Genomic DNA, 22,833 nt, shown 5'->3' with positions numbered 1-22,833 from the left:
AAAAGGTTAGGAAACGAAAAGGTTAACAGGTTCTCAGAGCATGTGAATGCTTTTCAGCCTCCCAATAAAGTCTAGGTTAGATCTCTCCCAGCAATACAAGTTAAACTTATGCACCACATATGAGTGACAGTTAGAACCAAAGTCAATGGGTTAGAAGAGTCTGCAGGGAGCCAGGACAGCCAAAGTCAATTTGAGCAATGTCTATGGAGCTGAGGCACTTCTTTAGATAGCACAGAGGTCTTGCACAAAGTTTAGAGAGTTTGTAGTAAAAAACGAATCACTCTTGGGCGACAAGCTGTAAGGCTTTTGAAGGGCAGAGCTGGATTCAACTCAGCTATGGCACGTCTCCAGTGAGAACAAGCAAGCTACAGACCAAAGAGGTAAGTACCCCTTAGTCAAGACAGTACCTTAGGTTTGAAGAAGAGGATCCAGCTGGCTTCTATTCTGGATGCAGGCTTGCAGATCCTGGGTTCCTAAGCCTCAGTTGTGGGGACAAGAGGGAGGACGTCTGGAGGACCCCTGCACTGCAATTTGAAGGTCGTCAGCAGCTACGGGCTCTTTTCAGTTCAGCAGCACTTTGCGATTTCAGCTAATGGTCAATAGCACCACCGTGGTTCTTGGGCACTTGATACGCTTCCCTTGCTTTTGGGTTCCAGCACTCTGGTGAGGTGGGTCAGGGTTAGGTTGTCCTGCTTTAGGAGGGTCCTCAGGATCTTCCTGGAGCTTGGGTCTGGCTTAAAGACGATGTACTCGATTCTGGTTTTCATGACCACAGGCACTCGGTTCCAGCAGCAGCAAAAAAGAACAGCCAGCAGGGAGAGGTTTTCCTGCTAAGTTCGTCTTGGGATCATTTGGTCCCACCAACCCAAGGGAAGATGTCATCCGTTCTGGGCTTCTCTAGTCGATATGAAATTGGAGCTTCAGCACTGCAGCAGGGCTTCACCGGGCAGTTCAATGGTCCAGGAGGGTGCAGCAAACTTCTCTTCCAGTTTCCTTCATCAGATGTTTCGTTCAGTGGTCGTCTCTGCCTTCTGTTCAAGAGACCTCGCCTTTTATGCAGGTTTCTCCCATTCATGCACAGCCTGTCACTCACACAGCAGGGTGGCTGTCCTCCAAGGACAACCAGCCAGCCAATCAGTACTGGGTGCATTCAGGTAACCAAGGAGATTAAGGACAGGGAGTTTCGGACACCTCCCTCGCTTCCTGCCCTGCACAACACACTTCAGCCAGAGGCGGGTTTCAGCATTGAAGCCCGACAAAGGCGAAACGAACACAAGGATTAAACCTAGTTTGCCGTGCAGAGTAAAACCCAAGAAAGATCTCACAAGCAAGAAACGGCAAAAAAGAAGACCGTGGCCATTTTGACAAAATGGGCCCCCATGGGTGCAAACTGCAGCTGAGGATTCAGCCTACTGTAAAAACTCACAATGGTAGGACAATTAAACTACTGCCACCAGCCATTTAAAGTCATGAGGGTAACATCAAAAATGTTACATGAGTAAGTAGGAAAAGGGACTACTAAGTAACCCCCCAGTACTTCCACATAAGATGGGGCGTACTGGATCTACGTAGAAAAAACAGGTAAGTGAAGCCAATTTCACTTTACTGCTCTTGAGAACAGTAGTTCACGCAAGAGAAGATATTTAAACCTTAAGTGAAATCCAAAGGACTTGGTGCTGTGTGTCACAATACAAAAAGCAGATGCCTATGGAGTTTGTCAGATTCCAAAAACAAAGAAACACAGAGTCCAAATCAGATAAAAAAAAACACGAGAGAGAGAGAGAGAGAGAAAAAGACCTCACTCACTCCAGGATAAAAATTCATAGTTCTAAAGTACAGAAAAACAGCTGAGCGTCTCCAAGGTTGAAGGGAATTAGCAAAGAAATGAGAATTCTCCCTAACAGTGAGCATACAACACCATGTGGCAGGCTGAGAGTAAGAGTGAGTTTGTATGTGACTTTAATTGTGAACGCGAGTCTATGGGAGTGAGAGTGGATGTGAGAATGAGAGTTTGTGTGATTGTGAGTGTTAGTGTGTGTTCTAATTACTCTGCCGTGCAGATGTGGGCATGAGGGAATTTCATAACTGGGCAAAATGGAAACTGGAAATTATGTGTGAAGTGGGGTTGCTGGAAACTGGCAATTATGGCTAAGTGGGTAAAATCCCTTTCTTTGATTTCCATATGCAGACAAAGTAAACATCATTTGTCTGCAGGAAACATGGTTGTGCTCACTGCCAATAATGGATGGTGTTCATGTTGTCTTGAATCCAGCAATTAAGGGCCTAAAAGGTAGGCCTTCCTTTGGGTTGCTTCTAGCCATAGATATGAGTAGCAACCTGAAGCTACTAAGGTATGAACATCCCGATCCCTATATCCAGATGATAGTTCTCCTTGATGATAACAGTCTGGGGTGTGACTCCTACATTGTCTGTAACTTTTATTGGAAACTGGGAGTAAAGGGAGCCAACCTGTTTATAGACATATTTGCAGATACACTAAACACATGTATTGAAGCATACCCGGAAGCTGAGATAATCGTTTGCAGAGATTTTAACTTGCCTGAATTTGAAACCATCTGAGGTAAAAAGTATGTGACAATCTTAAGAGGAGGCTGTGGACCCAGGAAATTTGTGACTGAAATTTGCACAAAGTAAACGGTCTCATTTCAGGTGACATCACAGGGCGATATATGTGGAAGGGCGTGTTGAAGTCCAGCACGCTAAATTACATTTTTGTCACTGAGAGATTCCTGAAGTCCATCAGAAGGTTCAAAGTTAGAGACACTGCCAGAAGTGACCATAACATCTTATACACCCATTGGTCAATTAAGTACGCTTCATCAAAAAGAAAGTTCAACTTTGAACTAGAGGTTAACTCTGGGCGTTACAGATTGCGGATGTCTGCTAAAGAAATCTCGGCCCTTCAGACGATGTGGTCTGAGGTTCGACCTCAAGAAAAATCTAGCAGGAAAAGAGGATCTTTAATATCCTAGACTTCTGTTGGATTTCACCTTAGCAGGCAGTTGTTTGGCTAAAATTGAATTTCTCCCAAAACATGTTTTCAATCAGCTTGTCAAAAACGAGAAGTGGTGTTTGAGAGCTGATGTGCAAGCTATCTGCAAAGCAGGAGGCCCCAGCATGAAAGAGGATTTAAGGAGATGTCGCCAGAACTACCCTAACTGGTTGAAAAGGCACAAGTTGAGGTTGGACCTAGCTGACTCTGAACTCATGCTAGGTGAAAGGACAAATAAAAAATGTGGCTTAAGTATGGAAGCTAATTAATTAAACTGGTCCAATTTAAGAGCAATTCAAATGAATGCAGTCCCCGAACACCTATGGGTGAAGCACTACTCTGATCTGTTTGGGAAACATAAAGAAGATGGATCCTTAGCTCAAATCCCTAACGTAGACCCATGGGTGCTTGAGTTTGATATAGACGACATCCTTCAGCTCATAAGCAAAGCAAGAAACTCCAGAGCCCCCGGGCCCGATGGCCTTACTAACATAATGCTGAAAACCAAATCTGCGGGCGTGCGCAGACTTTAGCTGGGTTCTGTTTAATAAAATCCAGAAACAAGGAAGGGTCCCAGATTCCTGGAAAACATTTATAATCGTTCCGATTTTTAAGAAAGGCTCTCGGGATAACCCCTCAAATTACAGGCCCATACGCCTCATTACTTTTGAAGACCTTGAAGCAGTGGATTTCAAGCTCGGCTAGCTTTGATCCCCACCAAGCCAAGTTTGTAAAGCAAGTTGGGACTCCTCTGAAAGTTTTCCTGATGAACATCCTGAAATCTAGGGCACTCAAGAGTAAAAAACACATCTACTTGGCATTTGTTGACCTCGAACAGGCGTTCAACTCAGTTGATCGGCAATTGCTATGGAATAAACTACGAGCCTGTGGTTGTCCAAAGGGTTTAATCTCAGCCATAAAATCATTCTACTCTGGCACCAGTTTAAAGGTCAGACTAGACAACAGAGGCCTCCTCTCAGAAAGTATTGAGACAAGACGTGGCTTCAAACAAGGGTGCCCCTTGGCGGCAGAGTTGTTTAATTCTTACATCTCAGATTTAGGAACTTCATAATCCGAGGTCAGATCATTTCCACCAAAAATCGATGAATGGTGTTTAGGTCACCTGCTTTGTGCAGATGACTTGGTCCTAGTTGGCCAGACCCCTATCGGACTCCAACGCCAATGGAACAAACTTCAGGAATATGTTAAAATAAACAAACTCAGAGTTAACGTCCCAAAAACAAAAATCTTAATTTGGCAATCCGTGCTAGGGAGGAAAAAAGCTAGACCAGTTTGGTGCCTGAACAAAGAACACATCGAGGTAGTTACCACCTTTGTGTATTTAGGGATGTTGATAAACACCAGCTTCAACGACGCCCCAAGGATTTTAGGACTGAAAATGAGAATTAGTCAGTTGGCTTCACAAGCCCGAATTCTAATTAGGAGGTTTGGAACATTCTCACTGTAACCAGCCATTCAATTTTATAAGGCTAAGGGAATGGCTATAGTCACCTATGGGGCTGAAGTTTTCTTAGCTACAAACTCTACCTGGTGGGTAATTTTGGATGGACGGTTTTAGAAGGGAGTGCTAAATCTACCAATGAGCACACCAATGCCTGCAATCAGGTAGGAATTAGCCCTGATGTCCCTTTGTGCAAAGAGGGAATGGAAAACTCTGTCATTGTACAGGAAGTGTCTTGCCGACCCTCCAGTTCGAGGATTCAAGATCCTGCAAGACTCCTTGAATGTTCAGCTGAACCTATCTTAAATACATGACTAGGTTGTTGAAGATGTTAGGTTCCTCTGAAATGGACATACTGCACAAACCTGATGCCAAACTTAAGTTATGGAGGCAAGACTGGATAGACACGATCACAGCAAGAGATCTGTATAATTCTTATACTGATTTCAAGCTCGAATTTAAATGAAATGATATTTTATTTATATCGCGCTCGTACACAAGTGTTTCAGATCGTGACCAGGCAAAAGGGAGGGGAACAAGCGAGAAAAAACAGAAAAACAGCGATCTTTTAAGAAAGCACAAGTGCATGGAAAAGGAAAATGGAGGAAAAGTGAATGTAAAGAGGGGGAGTGGAAAGTGCGAGGCAGAGGAGAGAAGACGTAAATAAATATTAAAATCGAATAAATAATAAATAAGGGCGATAAACCATGGTAGTGCAGCCAGCAAGTGGCAGGTGAAAGTTAGTCAGAAAGATATATCTGATAAGTGCAGAAGAAAAGTGGGAGGGGGACTGTATGGGTATAGATACAGAACCCTAGTGCAGATGGTAGCCTGCAGGCAGTGCAGGAGAGTGGCAGGGTGAGCAGGTACCTGGGCCCGAAAGAACAGAGGGTGGCCAGATGCACAATGCCAAGGGAAGAAACAGATCAACAGGGGAGAAGGGGGGCAAAGGCAGAGGCAAAAAGGAAAGTCTTGAGAAGTTTCCGGAACCGAAGATGTTTTTCCTCAAGTTTCAGGTAGTCAGAGGAACCCTGTCCCGCTCTATCTTAAACAGTTCCGATGTCCAATTATGCGAGCAAAGCTACTTAGACTTAGATTGAATCTTCTCCCTACAAAAGAGGTCCTGATAAACAGGAATCAATGGCAAGAGATGGACACAAATTGCAAATTCTATAATAAGCTTGATAGCAAAGAAACACTCTACCCTTTGACCCTGGTATGTGAAAGGCTATCGGAGAGCAAAAAGTGTGTGCTGCAAACTCTCACCTCAGGACAGGTTATCATGCCATGTTCTCTCTGGAGAGGAGCGCCTGCTACCTTTTGTGAAATATCGGAGAAAATTAGCCTATTTTTAGGCAAAATAATCAACAGCTTTAGTTCAATCTCTGTGGATGATTGGTGGCTTAAGCTCACAAAGGGTGAGAACCTGAACCAAACTATTGCATTATTAAGGTTTTTGGACAATACTTTAATGGTTCATTTTAAAGAGTAGCCTATAGTTGATCGTCACGTATCGAAAAGAGAGGGAACCAGTCATACAACATGAGGAACAATATGACTTAGTTTGCAGAGAGCACTTAGGAATCCTAAGAATGAATTCTGTTTTTAAGAATGTTTTTATGTGTTATTTTTATTTTGAGGTAACAATTAATGTGGAACTTTCACTGATGAATCAAGTATCTATTTATTTGAATTGTTGGAAACAAATGATGAATTGTGTTTGTGGATTTTTGTTTGTTTTGGAAAGTGAAAGGTTTTGTAAACCAAGCACTAATAAATAAATAATTTAAAACAAATGTAAACTGGTACGGATGTGCTAGCTAGCTTACCATATTGATGCACTAAACAAACATACAGAATAATATGTATTCATCAAAATGCCTTGCACCGTAGAGTGGCATTGCCATTTTAATCTTACATTTGGACCAAGAGCAAGTCAGTACAACCATTAACACAGGAGAAGAAGATCCAGGAAGGTCCCTGGTATTGTATGTGTAAGCACAGATGTGGGCTTATGCCAAGTAGAAGGGGTACTTCAGCAGTCAGCCTGATGGAGACTTAAGGGATGAGTCTTGAGTTTGGATCGGGCAAGTAGGTATTCAGAGGTGATATAGTGTTCAATGGGTAAAGCTGTCTAGATGCGATGGCTTTCCTGAAAAAAGGTGGCATTAGACTCTTACGCTCTTGTAGAGTGGGATTACTTATTTTTGGGTGAGCAACATTCCTCTGGTTCGGTAGACCTTTTCTTTGTAGTTTTATGAAGAGGAAGAGCTTTCTGGCAGAGCCATGCATTACTGACAATAATCCGAGCTTGAAGGTACAGCCAGAGATGTTTCTAAAAAAATCGAATGTAATATCTCTCTAAAGGAATCTCCAGATGCATGGAATCCAATCCTCCTTAAATACTTTTACAATTGGCATATGAATAATGCGCCTTCCAATCAAATTCTCCTTTTTCCCTTTCAGAAGTTCCTCTGGGCCTTCACAGACTTATCAATTAAGTGTTAATAATAATGGTCAGACGTTCCCTTTCCTCTCCATATAATGGTGCTCTGTAGCTCCTCATGAAGTTGAGAGGCTGTTAAACACATGTTAGGGGCCCTTAAATGACAGAAGGTGATTGTGAAGTGATGTCTTTCAACGTCTGGAAGAAAATAGTTAATAAATTCCTATCGAAGACAGTGAGGAGGGTCCTATCTCCAACATAAAGACAATTGTGGATAGGTCAAAGGTCAAAGATGCATGATTTTTACCTGAGAAGTCAGTGGAGAAGTTCCATCTTCCATCCTAAAGATGATAGTCCATTAATTCCAACATCCAGTCTGAAGACGATAGACCAATGTTTCCAACATCCAGAATGAAAACAATAGTGGAGAGGTTCTGACTACGGGTCTAAAGATGTAATAGAGAGGACACAACCTCCATTCTAAATACAGTGGTGGAAAGGTTACAACTTCCAGTCTGAAGGCGGGAGTGGAAAGGTCACAACGCCCTGTCTGAAGATGGTAGTGGAGTGAATCCTACCGCCAGTCCATAGAAAGTAGAGAATCCTTCCTCCAGCCATAGGTAGAGAGCAGATGCGTGTCTAGTGACCAGTAGTCCGCAGACTCCCATCTTATTGGTCAGTTTCCTATAATTAGAGTCTAGTCTCTGCTAATGGGCTTTTTACCCTTCACTCCGAAAACCTCCTTTAAAGATTCATCTTTATCTCTGTTTGACTCCGAGAATCATTGATGTCTTTGTTCTGATGAATCATAAGTGACCTACGGGTTTTCAGTGTCGCAATATTGCACTTTCACATTCTAACACAACTCACATGCAGATATAGCTTTGGTTTCCAGCCTTGCATGTAGTTGTAGAGCTGCAATGGCAAAGTACACCCAAAGAGACAAGCAGGTGTGCCACTCTTCATCTGAATAGTGTTCAATCCATGTCTTTGAACTATGCAACTTATAGATTGTTATACATTGCTGCATTGTTATGTCTTATTTTCAGGTTCTTTTGCTCTGATGAATATTAATGCATGTGTTATAAAATTATGTCTTTATGATAAATATTTGTCTTTTCTTGATGAGTTTTGCTGAAGATATGATAGTGTTTCTTTCGATAAAGGTGGACATGCTGTGGATGGCTGTTTGAAGGGTGATGATGGTTCTAAATCGGTTATGTAGGCACTTGTGTAGTTATGTGTGCTAGAGGTCATATGATGGGTTTGTGGTTTCTGAGAAAGGTGGCTTATTTTCTGATGTCTGCAAGAGGAGACATAAGGATTGTATGGTTTGTAAAGAAGTCTGTTATGTCAATGATTATTCCCATGGTAAGATGACGTTTTGTGGTGGGTAGAACGTGTAGGTGTGTTATTGGTAGCGGTTAGTGCTGAGGTGTGGTTTGAAATTGTCAATTATGTTTGGTGTATTGTTGATGGTTGTTAGTTGTGAAATGATTGTTGTGCAGTTTGTGCTGGAAGTGGCTAGGTAGCTCTATTGATGATAAAGGGTAGTGCTCAGAAGATGATTGTGCACTTGGTGTTGAAGGAGTTCATGTTGTTGATCACTATGGCAAGATTATAGCTGTGGAATTGTTGAAGGTGATTATGTTCATGAGGGCTATTAGCAGTACAATTATGTTATATGATTTGTGATGAAGGTGGCTGTGTTGTTGATGGCACTTTTAGTGATGAGATACTAAGTGCGCTTTTCCTAAGGAAGGATGTCTTGTTGTTGAGGCTTTTAGAAGCAAAACAATAATTCTGTATTTGGTAATTAATGGAATTGTGTAGTTGAGTGGTGAGTTGGTGGGTGTGTATGTGGTGATGAAGATGTGGTGATTGCTTTTGGTTTTTAGATGAAGGTCAAAGTGTGAGTGACAGAGGTGGTCGTATTGTAGGTAGCTATTAGTGGTGCAATGATTGTTTTGTGGCTGGCTATGAAGGCATTCATGCAGCTGGTGCTGCTAGTTTTGAAATGACATCACTTTTACATGACTGGTATGAAATTGGCAGTTTTCTTAAATGCTTTTAGTGCTGAGATAAAGGTTGTGCTGGTGATGAATTTGAGATAGCTGTTGATGCTTTTGATGGTGAGATGATGTTTGTAATGTGGGTGATGAAGCTGTTAATGTTGATGGCTGTTACAGGTCAGATCATGTTTTACGGTTCGTAAAAATGAAGATTGTATTGTTGATAGCTGCTAACGATGAGATGATTGTTGTGTGGCTGATGATGAAGGTGTTTATGTTGTTGACCATTCTTCACGGTGAGGTGATGATTGTGGAGCTGGTGATGATAGTGGTTGTTATGTTGGTGGCTGTCACTCTTGATGATGTTCATGTGATTGGTAATAAAGGTAGAATGTCTCATGAGGGTTTTCGGAGAAAGGTTGGTTTGAAGTTGGGCAGTAGACAGTTGTGTATTTGCTGATCACAGTTGGACTGTTGTTTATGGTTGATTGTTTAGTGGAAGGTTCTGAGCTTGGCATGGAAGGTGGAACTGTTGTGGTGGTTGTTTGAACGGCAGATGATTATGTGCCTGGGGATGAAGGTAGTACTTTTGGTGGTACATTTATGCACTGTGGAAGTTTCTGAGATTGGTGATGAGGGTGGAACAAATGTTGGTGATTGTTTGTAATGTTGAAGGTTCTGTATATGGTGATGAAGATGAAACTATTGTTGGTGTTTGCTTGTCCAGCGGCAGGCTATCAAGGCTGGTGATCAAGGCGGGACATTGGTTGGCTCCTGGTATTATGAATGGATTGATTTTAGTGATGAATGTGAGATTTTTGGCAGTCCCTCACTCCTTCAGTTATCCACATATACACAGCACACCAATTCTTACTTGCCAAGAGTCAATTATCACTCACCCATGGCTAGTGGCGAGTGAAAATATTGATGCCTGATCTGAAGTTGGTGCTGAAGGTGGGAAAGTTGGTGGTTGTTTTAAACGTGCATGGTTGTGTGGTTTGTACTGAAGCGTGGACTATTGTCGTTGTATGCTTAGACTGCTAAGGTTCTGAGAATGACAGCAAGATGCGATTGCTGGTGGCTGCTTCTACTGCTTCATACTGTTCTAATGTTGGTGATGACGCAGGGACTGTTGATGGCTGTTTGAACTGTGGACAGTTCTGAGGTTGGTGATGAAGGTGGACCCACAGTTATTGATTGTTTGGACTCTGAAAATGTTTTACGGTTGATGATCAATCAGGGACTGCTGGTGGTGGTTGCTTGTCATTTGGATGTTTCTGCTGAGATTGATGATAATAGACCTTTGCTGGTGGTAGCTTGTTCTGTGGAATGTTCTGAGCTTTGAGATTAATGCTATGATGATTACCTGGAGATATAAACAAAGTGTAACAGTGGTAAAGTAAAAGGAAACTATTTGTATTGAGTACAATGTGAAACAGACAGGCCTTACATCTCTGTCATGGTTCTTTGGGATGCAAAGGGTTACTCTCAGCACCGCTGGTCGCCCATTGCCTTTGCTGGGGCTGTGCCACATCTTTCACTGTAAACACATCACTTCTTCTTTTTCTTCTCTCTTTGGCCTTCTTGCACTTGAACATTGACTGGGGTACTTGACTTTCACTGCTGAGCATGGCAAATACTCCACAAGCTCTTTCCCAGGCTTGACTAATCCTAAATTGGGTCACATGACTATTATACTTAGCACATTACCAAGCATGCATATTCAACTCAATCCTTCAGGTACTTTTAACACAGGATTAACTCCTCTGTGGCTTTTTCATAAACTCTGCATAAATGGTTCTATCTCGGTGTTTTATTGCAAATGAGGATTCAATTGCTCTCTCAGCCTTGGCCTATGGACCAATCATTTAATGTATCTCTCATCCTTGGCTTAGACATGTAACGCCTGGTTGTCCCTTGCTTTAAGTCGTTCAGTACCTCCTGGACCAGCAAGCACTGATTCAGTTAATCTCAGTCTTAATGTAGATTTTTAACGAACAGTTGACTTTTTAAATTAAATCTTCCACTGACTTGGGAACCAATGATACTCTCACACCCTCATCAATAGATTTGGGCTGTGATATTGGACCTTGTTTCCCTGCATATATCCAAGGATTAAACATTATTCTCAAAATCATTATTAGACTTGGGATGTGATATTGGAATTCATTTCCAATCATGCATCAAAATGGTTTACATATTTTCTGACAATCATTATTAGACTTGGGTTTGGACCCTGGACCATGTTTCCCAGCATGTATCAAAGAATGTAATTTCCTTCTGACAGTCATTGTTCGACTTGTAGTCTAATGTATTGCCCTTCATTCCCAAGCATGCACTAAATGTGTCAAGTCTGCTTTTACATTCTATGTTGGTCTTGTGCTGGATATACCACTTTGTTTCCTCCCATACATCAAAAAACTTCTACCTCTTTCATAGTCATTATTACATCAGGACTGGGGTTTGAACTTGGTTTCTCAGCATATGTAAAACAATGTGGCTTATCTTTTCCTGGAGTTGTTGCTGGACTGTGTACCCCGACACACAACCTTTCTTTCCGGATTGGTCCAGACTTTCTCAAACAGTTTCTCCGACCCTTCCTGATCTTGGTACTCTTTGTTGCCTTCCCTCCTGTTCATTTCTCATAATATGTATCAGCCTTCTCTTCTTCATCTTGTGGCCTTACCAGCGGGACTGTTACCTTGCCACTCGACTTCCTCTCGTCAGTCTTTGACAGGCTGTCTGTGTCAGAGTCTTCTTCTGAGATAGTATCTTTTTCCTGGTACTCTTGTTCTCATTCCCCTTATGAGAGATTTCCTTGGTAGACTCACTTCTCTATCTCAGCATCTCCTGCTCGGTGGCCATGGGAAAGTTTGTCATCCTGCAGTCAGGGCCCAGTGGCCGATTTAGTTACGGATCCAGGATTGGCAGGTCTCCACCTCATCCTTCCACCTTTGTCCCTTGAAGTTATCTCCTTCCCTAAGCTCCAGTTTCTGTTTTCAAAGGCATGCAGCTCTCTGAGAATGGCCATAGACAATAGACTCAGATATTTCTCATGATACAGTAGAAATCCTGTCAGATGCTTGCAGGTGAATGTTCTTTGGCTCGTGATGAAAGTGGGACTGTTGTTGGTTACTTGCACTGTGGGGAGTTCGGCAGTTGGAGATGAAGGTGGGGCTGTTGGTAGTTGCTTGTACGTCAGATGAATTTGAGTTTGGTGATAAAGGAGACGTGTTGGTGTGTGTTTGGATTGTGGAAGTTCTGCGGTTGGTTATACATGTGGGAATTGATGATTTATTATAGTGTGCAAGGTTCAGAGAATGATGATAAAAAATCGACTATTGTTGGTGGCTGTTTGTATTGTAGAAGGTTCTGATGTTGGAGATGAGGGTGGACCAGTTGTTGGCAGTTGCCTTTACAGTGGACATTTCTGTGGTTGGTGAGGGATATGCAGCTGATGGGGAATGCTTGGACTGTATGTTCTGAGTTTGGTAATGAAGGTGGAATTGTTGGTGGTTGACTCACTTGTGGAAGGCTATACAGTTTGTGCTAGAGGTAAGATTTTGTTGGTGGTTATTTGAATTGTGGAAGGTTTTGAGATTGACAATGGAGACACAACTATTGTTTGTGGTTGCTGGTATCGTGTAAGGTTCAAGGGTTAGTTCTTCAGACGGGAGTGCAGTTGGTGGTTGCTTGGACTGTGTACCATTATGAAGTTGTTGATGAAGGTTGGTCTGTTTTTGGTGGATGTATTGACAGTGGATATTGTTAAGGTTGGTGATGAGAGTGGGAGGACTCCTGTTGGTGGTTGTTTGTACTGTGGACGTTTCTTAGATTGGTAAGGAACTGTTGGTGGTATTTATTTTAATGTGGAGGTTTCTGAGTTGTGTGATGAGGGTTTGACTTATTACTAGTGGTAGCATGCTCAGTTGAAAGTTCTGAGGTCGGCCATGTTGATGATTCTGTTGGTGTGTGTGGTTGCATGTACTCCAGAGGGTTCTGGGGTTGGTAATGAATGTGAAGCTGTTGGTCGTTGCTTGTATAGATGACGTTTCTGAGGTTGGTTTTGTAAACAGGGATGTTGGTGATTGCTTACACTGTGGTGGTTCCGGAGAGTGGTGATTGTTACTTTCTGAGGTGGGTTAAATGGTCAGATAGTTGAGCCTAATTGCTAATGCTGTTGAAGATTTTGAGTTTGGTAATGCAGGTTGTTTTGAATGTAGATGCTTCTTAGGTTGGTGTTGATGGTGGAACTGTTGGTTTTTTATACAGTGGCAGGTTTGTTATTTGTGGTTGCTTGTTCTGTGGAAGGTACTGAGAATGGTGATCAATATAGAACCATTGGTTAAAAAAGGGGTCTGGAAGGCCCTCTACCGAGAATGAACAGAGTCAAATAACCTGTCTCTCTGGGAAGGTGCCCACTTGGGAGGGTCTACAACCAAGTTTTAGCTCACTGTACCTTTGATAGAGAAGAAATATACATTTGCATATCAGTCTGGTCCCACCCATTTGGGCAGTTCATCAAAATGGTAGGCAATTCTCCTCTGAACAAGAGTACCAACAGCAAACCCAGACACGTGTGTCGTCCTAGTCGTGCCTCATCAGTGAGGTGAAGCTGTGCTTCGCTAAGACCAGTGAGCATGGGGCCCATGCCTGGATTACCATGGGTAACTTAGGGTGAAAACCCAAGTTCCTAAAAATAAATAAATAGGTCTGGGAGCCCCTCTACCGAGAACAAACATGGCCAAATAACCTGTTATTTGGGAAGGTGCCCACTTGGGAGGGTCTACAACCACGTTTTAGCTCACTGTACCTTTAACAGAGGTGAAATGTCCATTTCCATATCAGTCTGGTCGCACCCACTTTAGCAGTCAGCACCAAAATGCTAGGCAATTCTCCTCTGAACAAGGGTACCAACAGCAACCCCTGACACTTGTTTCAGCCTACTCAGGCCTTATCGAGGAGGTGAAGCTGGGCCACTCTAAGCACAGTGAGCAATGGGACCATGTCTGGATTACCCTCGGTAATTTAGGGTGAAAACCTAAGGTCCTACATTTTATTGGATAAAGGGTCTGGGAGCACCTCTACCGAGAGCAAACACAGCCAAATAACCTGTTCTCTGGGAAGGTGCCCACTCAGGAGGGTATACATCCATGTTGTAGCTCACTGTACCTTTCACAGAGCAGGAATATCTATTTGCACGTCATTTTGGTCCCACCCACTTGGGCAGTCCAGCACCGAAATGCTAGGCCATTCTCTGAACAAGAGTACCAACAGCAATCCCAGACATGTGTTTCAGACCTCATCAGTGAGGTGACGTTGTGCCTCTCTAAGCACAGAGAGCAAGTGGTCCACGTCTGGATTACCTTGGGTAATTTAGGGCGAAAACCCAGGTCCTAAAAATTCAACCAAAGAAAGGTCTGGGAGCCCCTCTTCCAAGAACAAACATAGCCAAATGATATGATATGATATGATATGATATGATATTTTATTTGTATCGCGCTCGTACACAAGTGTTTCAGAGCGCGACTAGGCAAGCAAGGGGAACAAGGGAGAACACAGCACAACATAAAAATTATCATACTAGGCACAGTGACATTGAGAACGTGCAAGGGCATGGGAAAGGGAAAAGGGAAAAAGTGCATGGAAGAGGAGAGTGGAAAGTGCAGAAGCCGAGGAGCGCAGATAAATAAAATAAATAGAAAATTGAGGCAAACTGTGGTAGTGCAGCCAGCAAGTGGCAAGTGCTGTGTTTAAGGCAGCAGACTGGGTAAGTCTGAATAAGTGCAGAAAAGAAAAAAAATGGGGGGTGGGGTTGTATGGGTACAGATACAGTCCCCAGTGCAAGGGGTTGCCAGGAGGCAGTGCAGGAAGGTGGCAGGGTGAGCAGGTACGTGGGCCCAGGGGACAGAGGGTGGCCAAGTGCACAGTGCCAAGAGAGCAGAACAGCAGGGGAGAAGGGGAGCGAAGGCAAAAGCAAAGAGGAAGGTTTTGAGGTGCTTCCGGAACCGGATATGGTTCTCCTCAAGTTTTAGAGTGGCAGGGAGGCTGTTCCAGAGGGAGGCCCCAGCCGAAGATAGAGATCTACCCCGAGCTCGTTTCTTTGAAAAACGACTGACCCTGATGGAGTTAGAGGTAGAGGAGCGAAGAGCTCGAGAGGGGAGGTATTTGAAGAGGGATAGCTGAAGGTATTTTGGACCCAGGCCCCAGAAAGTCTTGTGGACAATGCAGAGGGTTTTGAATTTAATCCTTGCATCCACTGGGAGCCAATGGAGAGATGTCAAAGCTGGAGAGATACGATCCCAGGGCTTGAGGCCAAGTTCAAGTCTCGCAGTCCTGTTCTGGATAAGTTGTAGAGGGCGGAGAGTAGAGGCAGGTAGATTTAGAAAGAGGCTGTTACAATAGTCCAAGCTAGAGAGAACCAGAGCTTGGGATACCATGAGCTTCTGGGGGAAGGAGAGGAAAGGCAGAATACCTCTGAGGAGGTGCAGTTGGACGTTTGACTTTTTAGAGATATCAGAGATATGGGCCGAGAAGGAAAGTGTGGAGTCAAAGATGACGCCAAGGTTCTTAGCCTCGCAGGTGGGGGTAGGAGGAGGGCCAAGGGAAGCCGGCCAGAGAGTGAGGGGAAAGGATGGAGATGGTGTGCCGATGAGGAGGATCTCCATCTTGCTGGCATTCAAACAAAGATCATTGGCGGCAGACCAATTTTGAATGGCAATTAGGCAGTCAGAGATGCGAGAGGGAGAGGAGGTGGCCAAGGGCAGCCGGAAAATGAGTTCAGTGTCATCAGCGTAGCACTGGAAATTTGAGCAGAAAATGGCAATGCAGTGAGCGAGAGTTGCCAGGCATTGGTTGAAAAGCCAGGGTGAGAGGTTAGACCCCTGGGCAACCCCAAAGGTGGAGAGAAAGTTAGATGATAGGAAAGACCCCAGTTGGATCTGGGAGGGTCGATCAGAGAGGAAAGAGGTCAGCCAGGCCAGAGCCTGATCAGTGATACCCAGATTATCACGGAGACGGATGAGCCGGATAGTGCGGTTGACCGTGTCGAAGGCAGAAGAGAGATCAAGAAGGATGAGGACAGAGGGAATGTTAGAATCAAGGTTGGAGAGCAGATCTTCAGGGATATTGAGGAGAGCAATTTCCGTGCTTCTGGCCGCTCTGACCTGTTCTCTGGGAAGGTGCCCTCTCGGGACGGTCTACCACCATGTTTTTGCTCAGTGTACCGTTCGCAGAGGAGAAATATCAATTTCACCCTAAATAATCCAGGGTAATCCAGACGTGGGCCCCTTGCTCCCTGTACCTTAGAGAGGCACAGCTTCACCTCACTGATGAGGCCCGACTAGGCCGAAACATCTGTCAGGGGTTGCTGATGGTTCTCTTGTTCAGAGGAGAATTGCCTAGCAATTTGGTTCTGGACTGCCCTTGTGGGTAAAACCAGACTGATATGCAAATGGATATTTCTTCTCTGTGAAGGGCACAGTAAACTAAAACATGGTTGTAGACCCTCCTGAATGGAAGACATTCCATAGGACAAGGCATTTTACCCATGTTTGTTCTCAGTAGAGGGGCTCCCACACCCTTGCTTACTTTGTATCACTTGGGGTTTCACCCTTAGTATCCCAGGGTAATCCAGACGTGGGCCCCTTGCTCTCTGTACCTTAGAGAGGCTCAGTTTCACCTCACTGATGATGCTGACTTGGCCGAAACACGTGTTTGGGGTTGCTGATGGCCCTTTTGTTCAGTGAGAATTGCTTAGCAGTTTGGTCATGGAATGCCTTTGTGGGTGGGACCAGACTGATATGCAAATGGGAATGTCTTCTCTGTGAAGGGTACAGTGAGCTAAAACGTGGTTGCAGACCCTCCTAAGTAGGAGAAATTCCATAGAACAGGTTATTTTATACATGTTTGTTCCCATTAGAGGGGCTTCCACATCCTTGCTCAATGTGTAAAACATGTTGTTTCACCTTAAATAACCCAGGGTAATCCAGACATGGACCCCTTGCTCCCTGTGCCTTAGAGAGGCTCAGCTTCACCTCACTGAAGAGGCCCAACAAGGTCGAAACACGTGTCTGGGGATGCTGTTGGTCCTCTTATTCAAAGGAGCTTTGCTGAGCAGTTCAGTGATGGACTGCCCTTGTGGGTGGGCCAGACTGATATGCAAATGGATATTTCTTCTCTGTAAAGGATGCAATGAGCTAAAACGTGATTGTAGGCCCTACTGAGTGGAAGAACTTCCATAGAACAGGGTATTTTACCCATGTTTCTTCTCAGTAGAGGCGCTCCCATACCCTTGCTTAATTTGCGAAACTTGGGGTTTCACCTTAAGTAACCCAGGGTAATCCAGACATGGACCCTTTGCTCCCTGTGCCTTAGAGAGGCTCAGCTTCACCTCACTGAAGAGGCCCAACAAGGTCAAAAAACGTGTCTGGGGATGCTGTTGGTCCTCTTATTCAGAGGAGCTTTGCTGAGCAGTTTGGTGCTGCACTGTTCTTGTGGGTAGGACCAGACTGATATGCAAATGGATATTTCTTCTCTGTGAAGGGTACAGTGAGCTAAAACATGGTTGTAGACCCTCCTGAGTGGACGACATCCCATAGAACTAGGTATTTTTTTCTATGTTCGTTCTCAGTAGAGGGGCTCCCACCACCATGCTTAAACAGAACTATTGGTTGTTGCTTGTACAGGTGAAGGTTCTGAGGTCAGTGAGGAAAGTAGGGCTATTGATCGTTGCTTGCACTATGTAGGTTTCAGAGGTTATGATTGCGATGGAAATGTTGCTTGTCATTGCTTGTACAGTGGAATGTTCTTTGGTTGATGATGGTTGGAATGTTGGGGGTGATTGCTTATACTGTGGAAGGTTTTGAGACTGGTAATGAAGATGCTGCTGTTGATGGTTGTTTAAAATATGAATGTATTTGAGGTTGGAGATCATTTTGGGATTGTTGTTGCTAGTTTCTTATTCTGTGGAAGACACCTAGGTTGGTGATAAAGATGTGGCTGTTGTTTGTGATTGCTTGAAATGTGGAAGGTTTTGAGATTAATGATGAATGCAGAATTATTGGTAGTTACTTGTTAACAGGACTGATGTTCTCAGGTTGATGACAAAGTGGGACTGTCAGTGGTTGCTTGTACGCTAGAGGGTACTGACGTTGGTGATGAAGATGGGGCTGTTGATTATCATTGCTTGTCCAGTGGAAGGTTGTGAGGTCTTGGTGATGATGATGATGGGGAGGCTCTTGATTGGACTCTGAAAGAGTCTTGTGTTGGCAATGATGCTGGAAGATAATGAGGTTGGCGAGGAAGGTGAGATTGATAACTGTACTTGCTTGCGGTGCTTGCTTGCAGTGTGGACAGTTGGAAGGGCGACTGTTATTGGTAGTTGTTTGACCTGTGGATGTTTTGGTGGGGGGTTCTGGGGCTGTTTGACCTGTGGATGTTCCGGTGGAGGGTGCTGTGACTGGTGATTAGGGTGTTTCACTGATTTTGTAGCTGTCAAGCAGCGACTGTGGGAGAATTTGTGAAGTGTGTGGCTCTTTGCTCTCATTAACCTTTTTGAGTTGATCATGTGATTTCAAGAGCGATAAGATTGGGAGGTGCAGGTGGCTGATGGTGGTCCCTCATGACCTCTCCCTCTCTTTCAGATGTGCGAGCAGCGCCAATGCACCGAATGCCCTACGTTCACTCACCCTATGACCGCCCTCCCTGGAATCCCCGCTACTGCATCATCTCTGGAAACCAATTGCTTATGCTTGACGAGGATGAGGTGAGTGCCATCGTATTGGTGGCTCCATCATTCTGTGTGTTCTTGGTTGTGGTGTAAGTGGCTCTATTAAGGTGTGCATCATTGGTGGCATTGTCTTGGTTGTGGCAGTCACATGCTTTGCTTTTTTGGATGTTGTCATCTTAGCTTTTGTAAGGTCTGTGGCAGAGTGGACTAATACTAATGGTTCTGCACTCAATACAATGAGTATCATTCTGTTGGGCAACAATGAACATCTGCTTTCAGGACCAAGATGCCCCCTGTGGGGTGAAAGTGTGATCTGTTGTTACAGTATGTGGAAGGGGCTCTGTCACGATTTGTGCTATCATTTTAGCTGTGGCAAGAGGCACTCTGACGTGCCATTGCCATACCGCTCAACATAATTCTTCTTTATTAACATTTTAATTGGTTTTCACAACATACATCTCCACTAAACATGAAATATAAATTGGTGACCTTAAACAGAGTCCCATCCCTCCCCCGCATTCAATTAAATACAATGGTAATACCAATCAGATATCACACCAGATCCCATTCCAAGAACCTGTCCCAGATGTCCTCATTCAGTGTACATCTTCTCTGCTGTTCCACCGCTACCCTCTCAAGCAGAGACGTTTTACAGAACTGTTGAATACATTCAGCCTTTGAGGATGATTTGTCAAACTTCCAGACCCTCAAAACTAACTTTGTAGCCATCGACGCTTCCCTGAATAGCCAGTGTTTTCGCGGACGTCTTCTCCCAGGATCCGGGTTTCTAAGTCATGTTCATTAGCCAAGGCCAGTAAAATTGTGCTGCTTTTGTGTTTAGTGGACGAGAGTCCATTAAAGATGGGTATGGAGCGTGCCAAGAGGTGTGCTGAGTCCATTTTAGGGCCAGTGGCAGCGGCCAAATGCGGCTGAGTTGAGTATGTGAGCCCACCCACCGTGGTTATGGTGGAAAAGGTTCTGTCTTCCCCTTTATCTTGGACATGTGCCCTGCCCTGCAATCTTTGTGTGGTTCGGGAGCACACCCTTGCCTTGTGTCCTGGGTGGCCCATCCTGCTTCTGGCTCAGGGGCTCTACCATGCATGTCTTCCTGGTGGCAGGCAGGGTCTCCATAGTAACATTAGCCATAATGCCCTCCCTTGAGTGAGAGAGAGAATGTGTGTGATAGCTGTGTGGCGATAGTGGAAGGCGGTACTTGCACACTGGGGTGTAACTCTGGATGGTCACGACCCCCCAGGAGCTGGCCTTCCTCTCGTGTTGCAGGTTGGAGTGCAGCATGCGCTAGTAATGGCGGCGTTCCGTTGGCTCGGTTCTGCGAGGCCAAAGATCCGCCTCTGATAGCGGAGCTTGCATTTTCCTGCTTGCTTTTGGAAGCTGTTGATGAGCTACCGTATGTGGGAGTGAGGCAAGCTGGGCCCGCAGATGATCGCGTGCTTTCCTGTATCCTGTAACCATGAGAATACAGATCGGTGCAGATGGGAGAGGTAGAGAAAGCAAGGAGGATGGGGGAGAGAGAGGGGGGAGGCGGAGGGGAAGCTGGGGTAAAGAGGAAGAGGCGAAGACATGGACAGAGTAGGATGAGGGAGATAGGGCGAAGGAGATTGGGGGAGGCGTAGAGAGGTGGGAAGGGGAGTGGAGGATGAAGGAGGGTGGGGATGGTGAAGGGAGGAGCCAGGAAGAGGAGAGAGTGAAGGAGGGTTAGGAGGGCGTAGAGAGATGGGGGAGAGTGAAGGAGCGGCAGAGGGCGAAAAAGGGTAGGTGGGAAGGTGAGGCAAAGATATAGAGAGTAGATGACATGCTCAGAGGGAAGGAGCTGGGGAGGAGGGAGAAGGGCAAAGGACGGCTGTAAGGACGTCGAAAAGCGGGGAGAGGAGGAAGGAGAGAGAGACAAAGGGTTGGGAGGGTGCAGAGAGAAGGGGTGGAGAGTTAGATGAAAGGGACAGAGAGGGTGGGGGGAGCATGCGAGAGATGACAGAAGGAAATGAGGGCTAGGGAGTGGAGAAGCAGGGGGTCGAGGAAAAGGAAGAGAGATGGGGGGAGCCGGAGGGCGTTGAGGGTAGAGGGAATAAGGGAAGAAATAGAAATGGAATGATAGAGAAGGGACTGTGTTAGAGGGGAAACATTAAGCGAAGGTGCAGAGACTGCAGGGGAAGCCTGTTCTATGCAGAGTGCTCTAGCACCTATGCTCATTCCTGGAAGCAGAGGGCAGATAATGCATGCTCGTATGCACAGTGCTGGAGAAAGGAAACAGTAATGTTGGTTTCTATGCACAGTGTTGGCAACAAATAACAGCAGTTTTGGTTCCTATGCACATTGCTGGTGAAAGGGACCAGTAGTGTTGGTTCCTATGCACAGTGCTGGCGAAAAGGAACAGAAGTGATTATTCTTATGCACATTGCTGTTGAAAGCAAGGCCTACATTAGCTTTCAAACATTGATTAGCAGAGTTTGATAATTAAAATTGTCTTGATTAGCAAACAAATCCATTTGATTAGCAATGTTGTACTAATATGTTCAGTGTCAACAGAGGATATTTGTACCCAAAACATAAAATGAGCAACAATACAACAGTCTTGTGTACCCTTGAAGTAAGCTATGGGAAACAGGCCTTGCAAATTCTTTAAAATGTCGCTAGACCTGCAGGTCGAGTGGAGTCAGGCTTGCAAATTCTTTAATATTGTACTTGACCTGCAGGTCGAGTAACTTAGCTTACTGACATGCACTCTACCGACAGCAACGGATGACAACAAATTTAAATGCGTTTTCTGTAAAATGGTGCATGTCACCATAAACTCACTTCATGTTTGGCGACCCTGCTGCCACCCAGAGGCCAGCCATGCACAGTGAAACTTGTATTTGACATTGTCTGCAAAGTAAATGTTAAATACAAGTTTCAAACATCTCCACTGTGAACCCTGAATGAGTGTCTGTAAATGTAATTGGTTAGCTGCATGAATTGGCACAAATAAATAGATATGGTAAAAAGGCTATGAAAACAGTTTTACGAGCTCTCTTCTGCAGGTGCAGGTATCTAATGTAATTATAATTATAGAGCAAAACAAGCTCGGGAGGCTAACTACAGTGTATGGTAGTGCAGTAGATCTGTCAATGTACAGATCAAACTATTGATCCCTACTTTGCATAAACATCTAGGTAACTTTGTGTATTCATTATGTAAGGGGAAAGAAAGTAACACACTAAGCAGAGTGTGCAGTGTAGCATGCAGAGAACTGGGAAAACTATGAGTAATATTGTAGTTTTCGAACATCTCACTTTCAGGGTAGCTGGTGTAAAGCAACAGGGTGATAAGATAGAATGTCAAGAAGTATGGGGTCAGCTCATGGGTTGAGCACCAGTGTCACAGATATGTGCAACCAGCAAGTTACAGAACTAGGTTTGCCATGAAAAAACACATGTGATCATGTACATTTTCAAAAGTGTTCACTCGTCACTATGATGTATCTTCCCCAATAAAATGAAATATAGTTTGACACTATGAGATTTAGATACAGTAACCTAAACTTTACATTAAAGTATTGAGATGATGCAGTTTTTCACAGTATCAATACTGTAATTATGCATTATGCAACAACTTACATTTTTAGGAATGGAATTGCATGACTGTCTTTAAAAAAATAAATAAAGATAACACATACTGGTCTTTGCCTGACAGGATAGGGTTAGCTTAATACAAGTATCATCCCAGTTACTTCTGGTTTGTAATTATTTGAAAATGACATTCTTGCCTAGCACTCCCATAAAGGCCGTTGGTATTCAAGAGTGGTTAAGATGATTACTGCTGCACTCTCTCCCCATTAGCCCCTTTGAACTTGCAGTGAACGGAGAAAAGAGGGTGAAGAGAACCCCGGGGACAAGAGAGGATTTCAGGGTGAGCTGTGGTTTCATTGAACAGGGTAACTTAAATAGCTGGCTTTGCTACACAAGTGTCAATCTGAGTAGCAAACCTACAGAATTGCATAGCAAATAGCTATGTGACAATGCTTATTTTATGCCTGGGAAAGGAAACAGGAGTGTGGGTTCTTATGCACATTGCTGGTGAAAGGGAACAGTAGTGTTGGTTCTTAACCACAGTGCATGTGAAATTTAACAGTTGTGTGGGTTCCTATGCACAGTGGTGCTAAAAGGATACAGT

At 44.3% G+C, this 22,833-nt stretch overlaps 1 protein-coding gene across 5 annotated transcripts in view; it reads left to right on the top strand.

Annotated features, from left to right (window-relative positions):
* The window catches only part of SYNGAP1 (synaptic Ras GTPase activating protein 1), a 2,054,767-nt gene that overhangs the window by 697,380 nt on the left and 1,334,554 nt on the right, over nt 1–22,833 (top strand). For all 5 annotated transcript variants that reach the window (XR_011283210.1, XM_069635198.1, XM_069635197.1 and 2 more), the window contains exon 2: nt 18,578–18,699. Coding sequence is in view for 4 of the 5 variants with exons in the window: in XM_069635198.1 (XP_069491299.1) it covers nt 18,578–18,699 (122 nt within the window). In the remaining variant the exon portion in view is untranslated. The remainder of the gene's footprint in view (nt 1–18,577; nt 18,700–22,833) is intronic.

The sequence above is a fragment of the Ambystoma mexicanum genome, chromosome 13, assembly GCF_040938575.1.
Source record: "Ambystoma mexicanum isolate Mex_15411 chromosome 13, UKY_AmexF1_1, whole genome shotgun sequence".
Lineage (NCBI taxonomy): Eukaryota > Metazoa > Chordata > Amphibia > Caudata > Ambystomatidae > Ambystoma > Ambystoma mexicanum.
The sequence above is the reverse complement of the archived record's forward strand: the minus strand, read 5'-3'. Positions and strand labels throughout refer to the sequence as shown.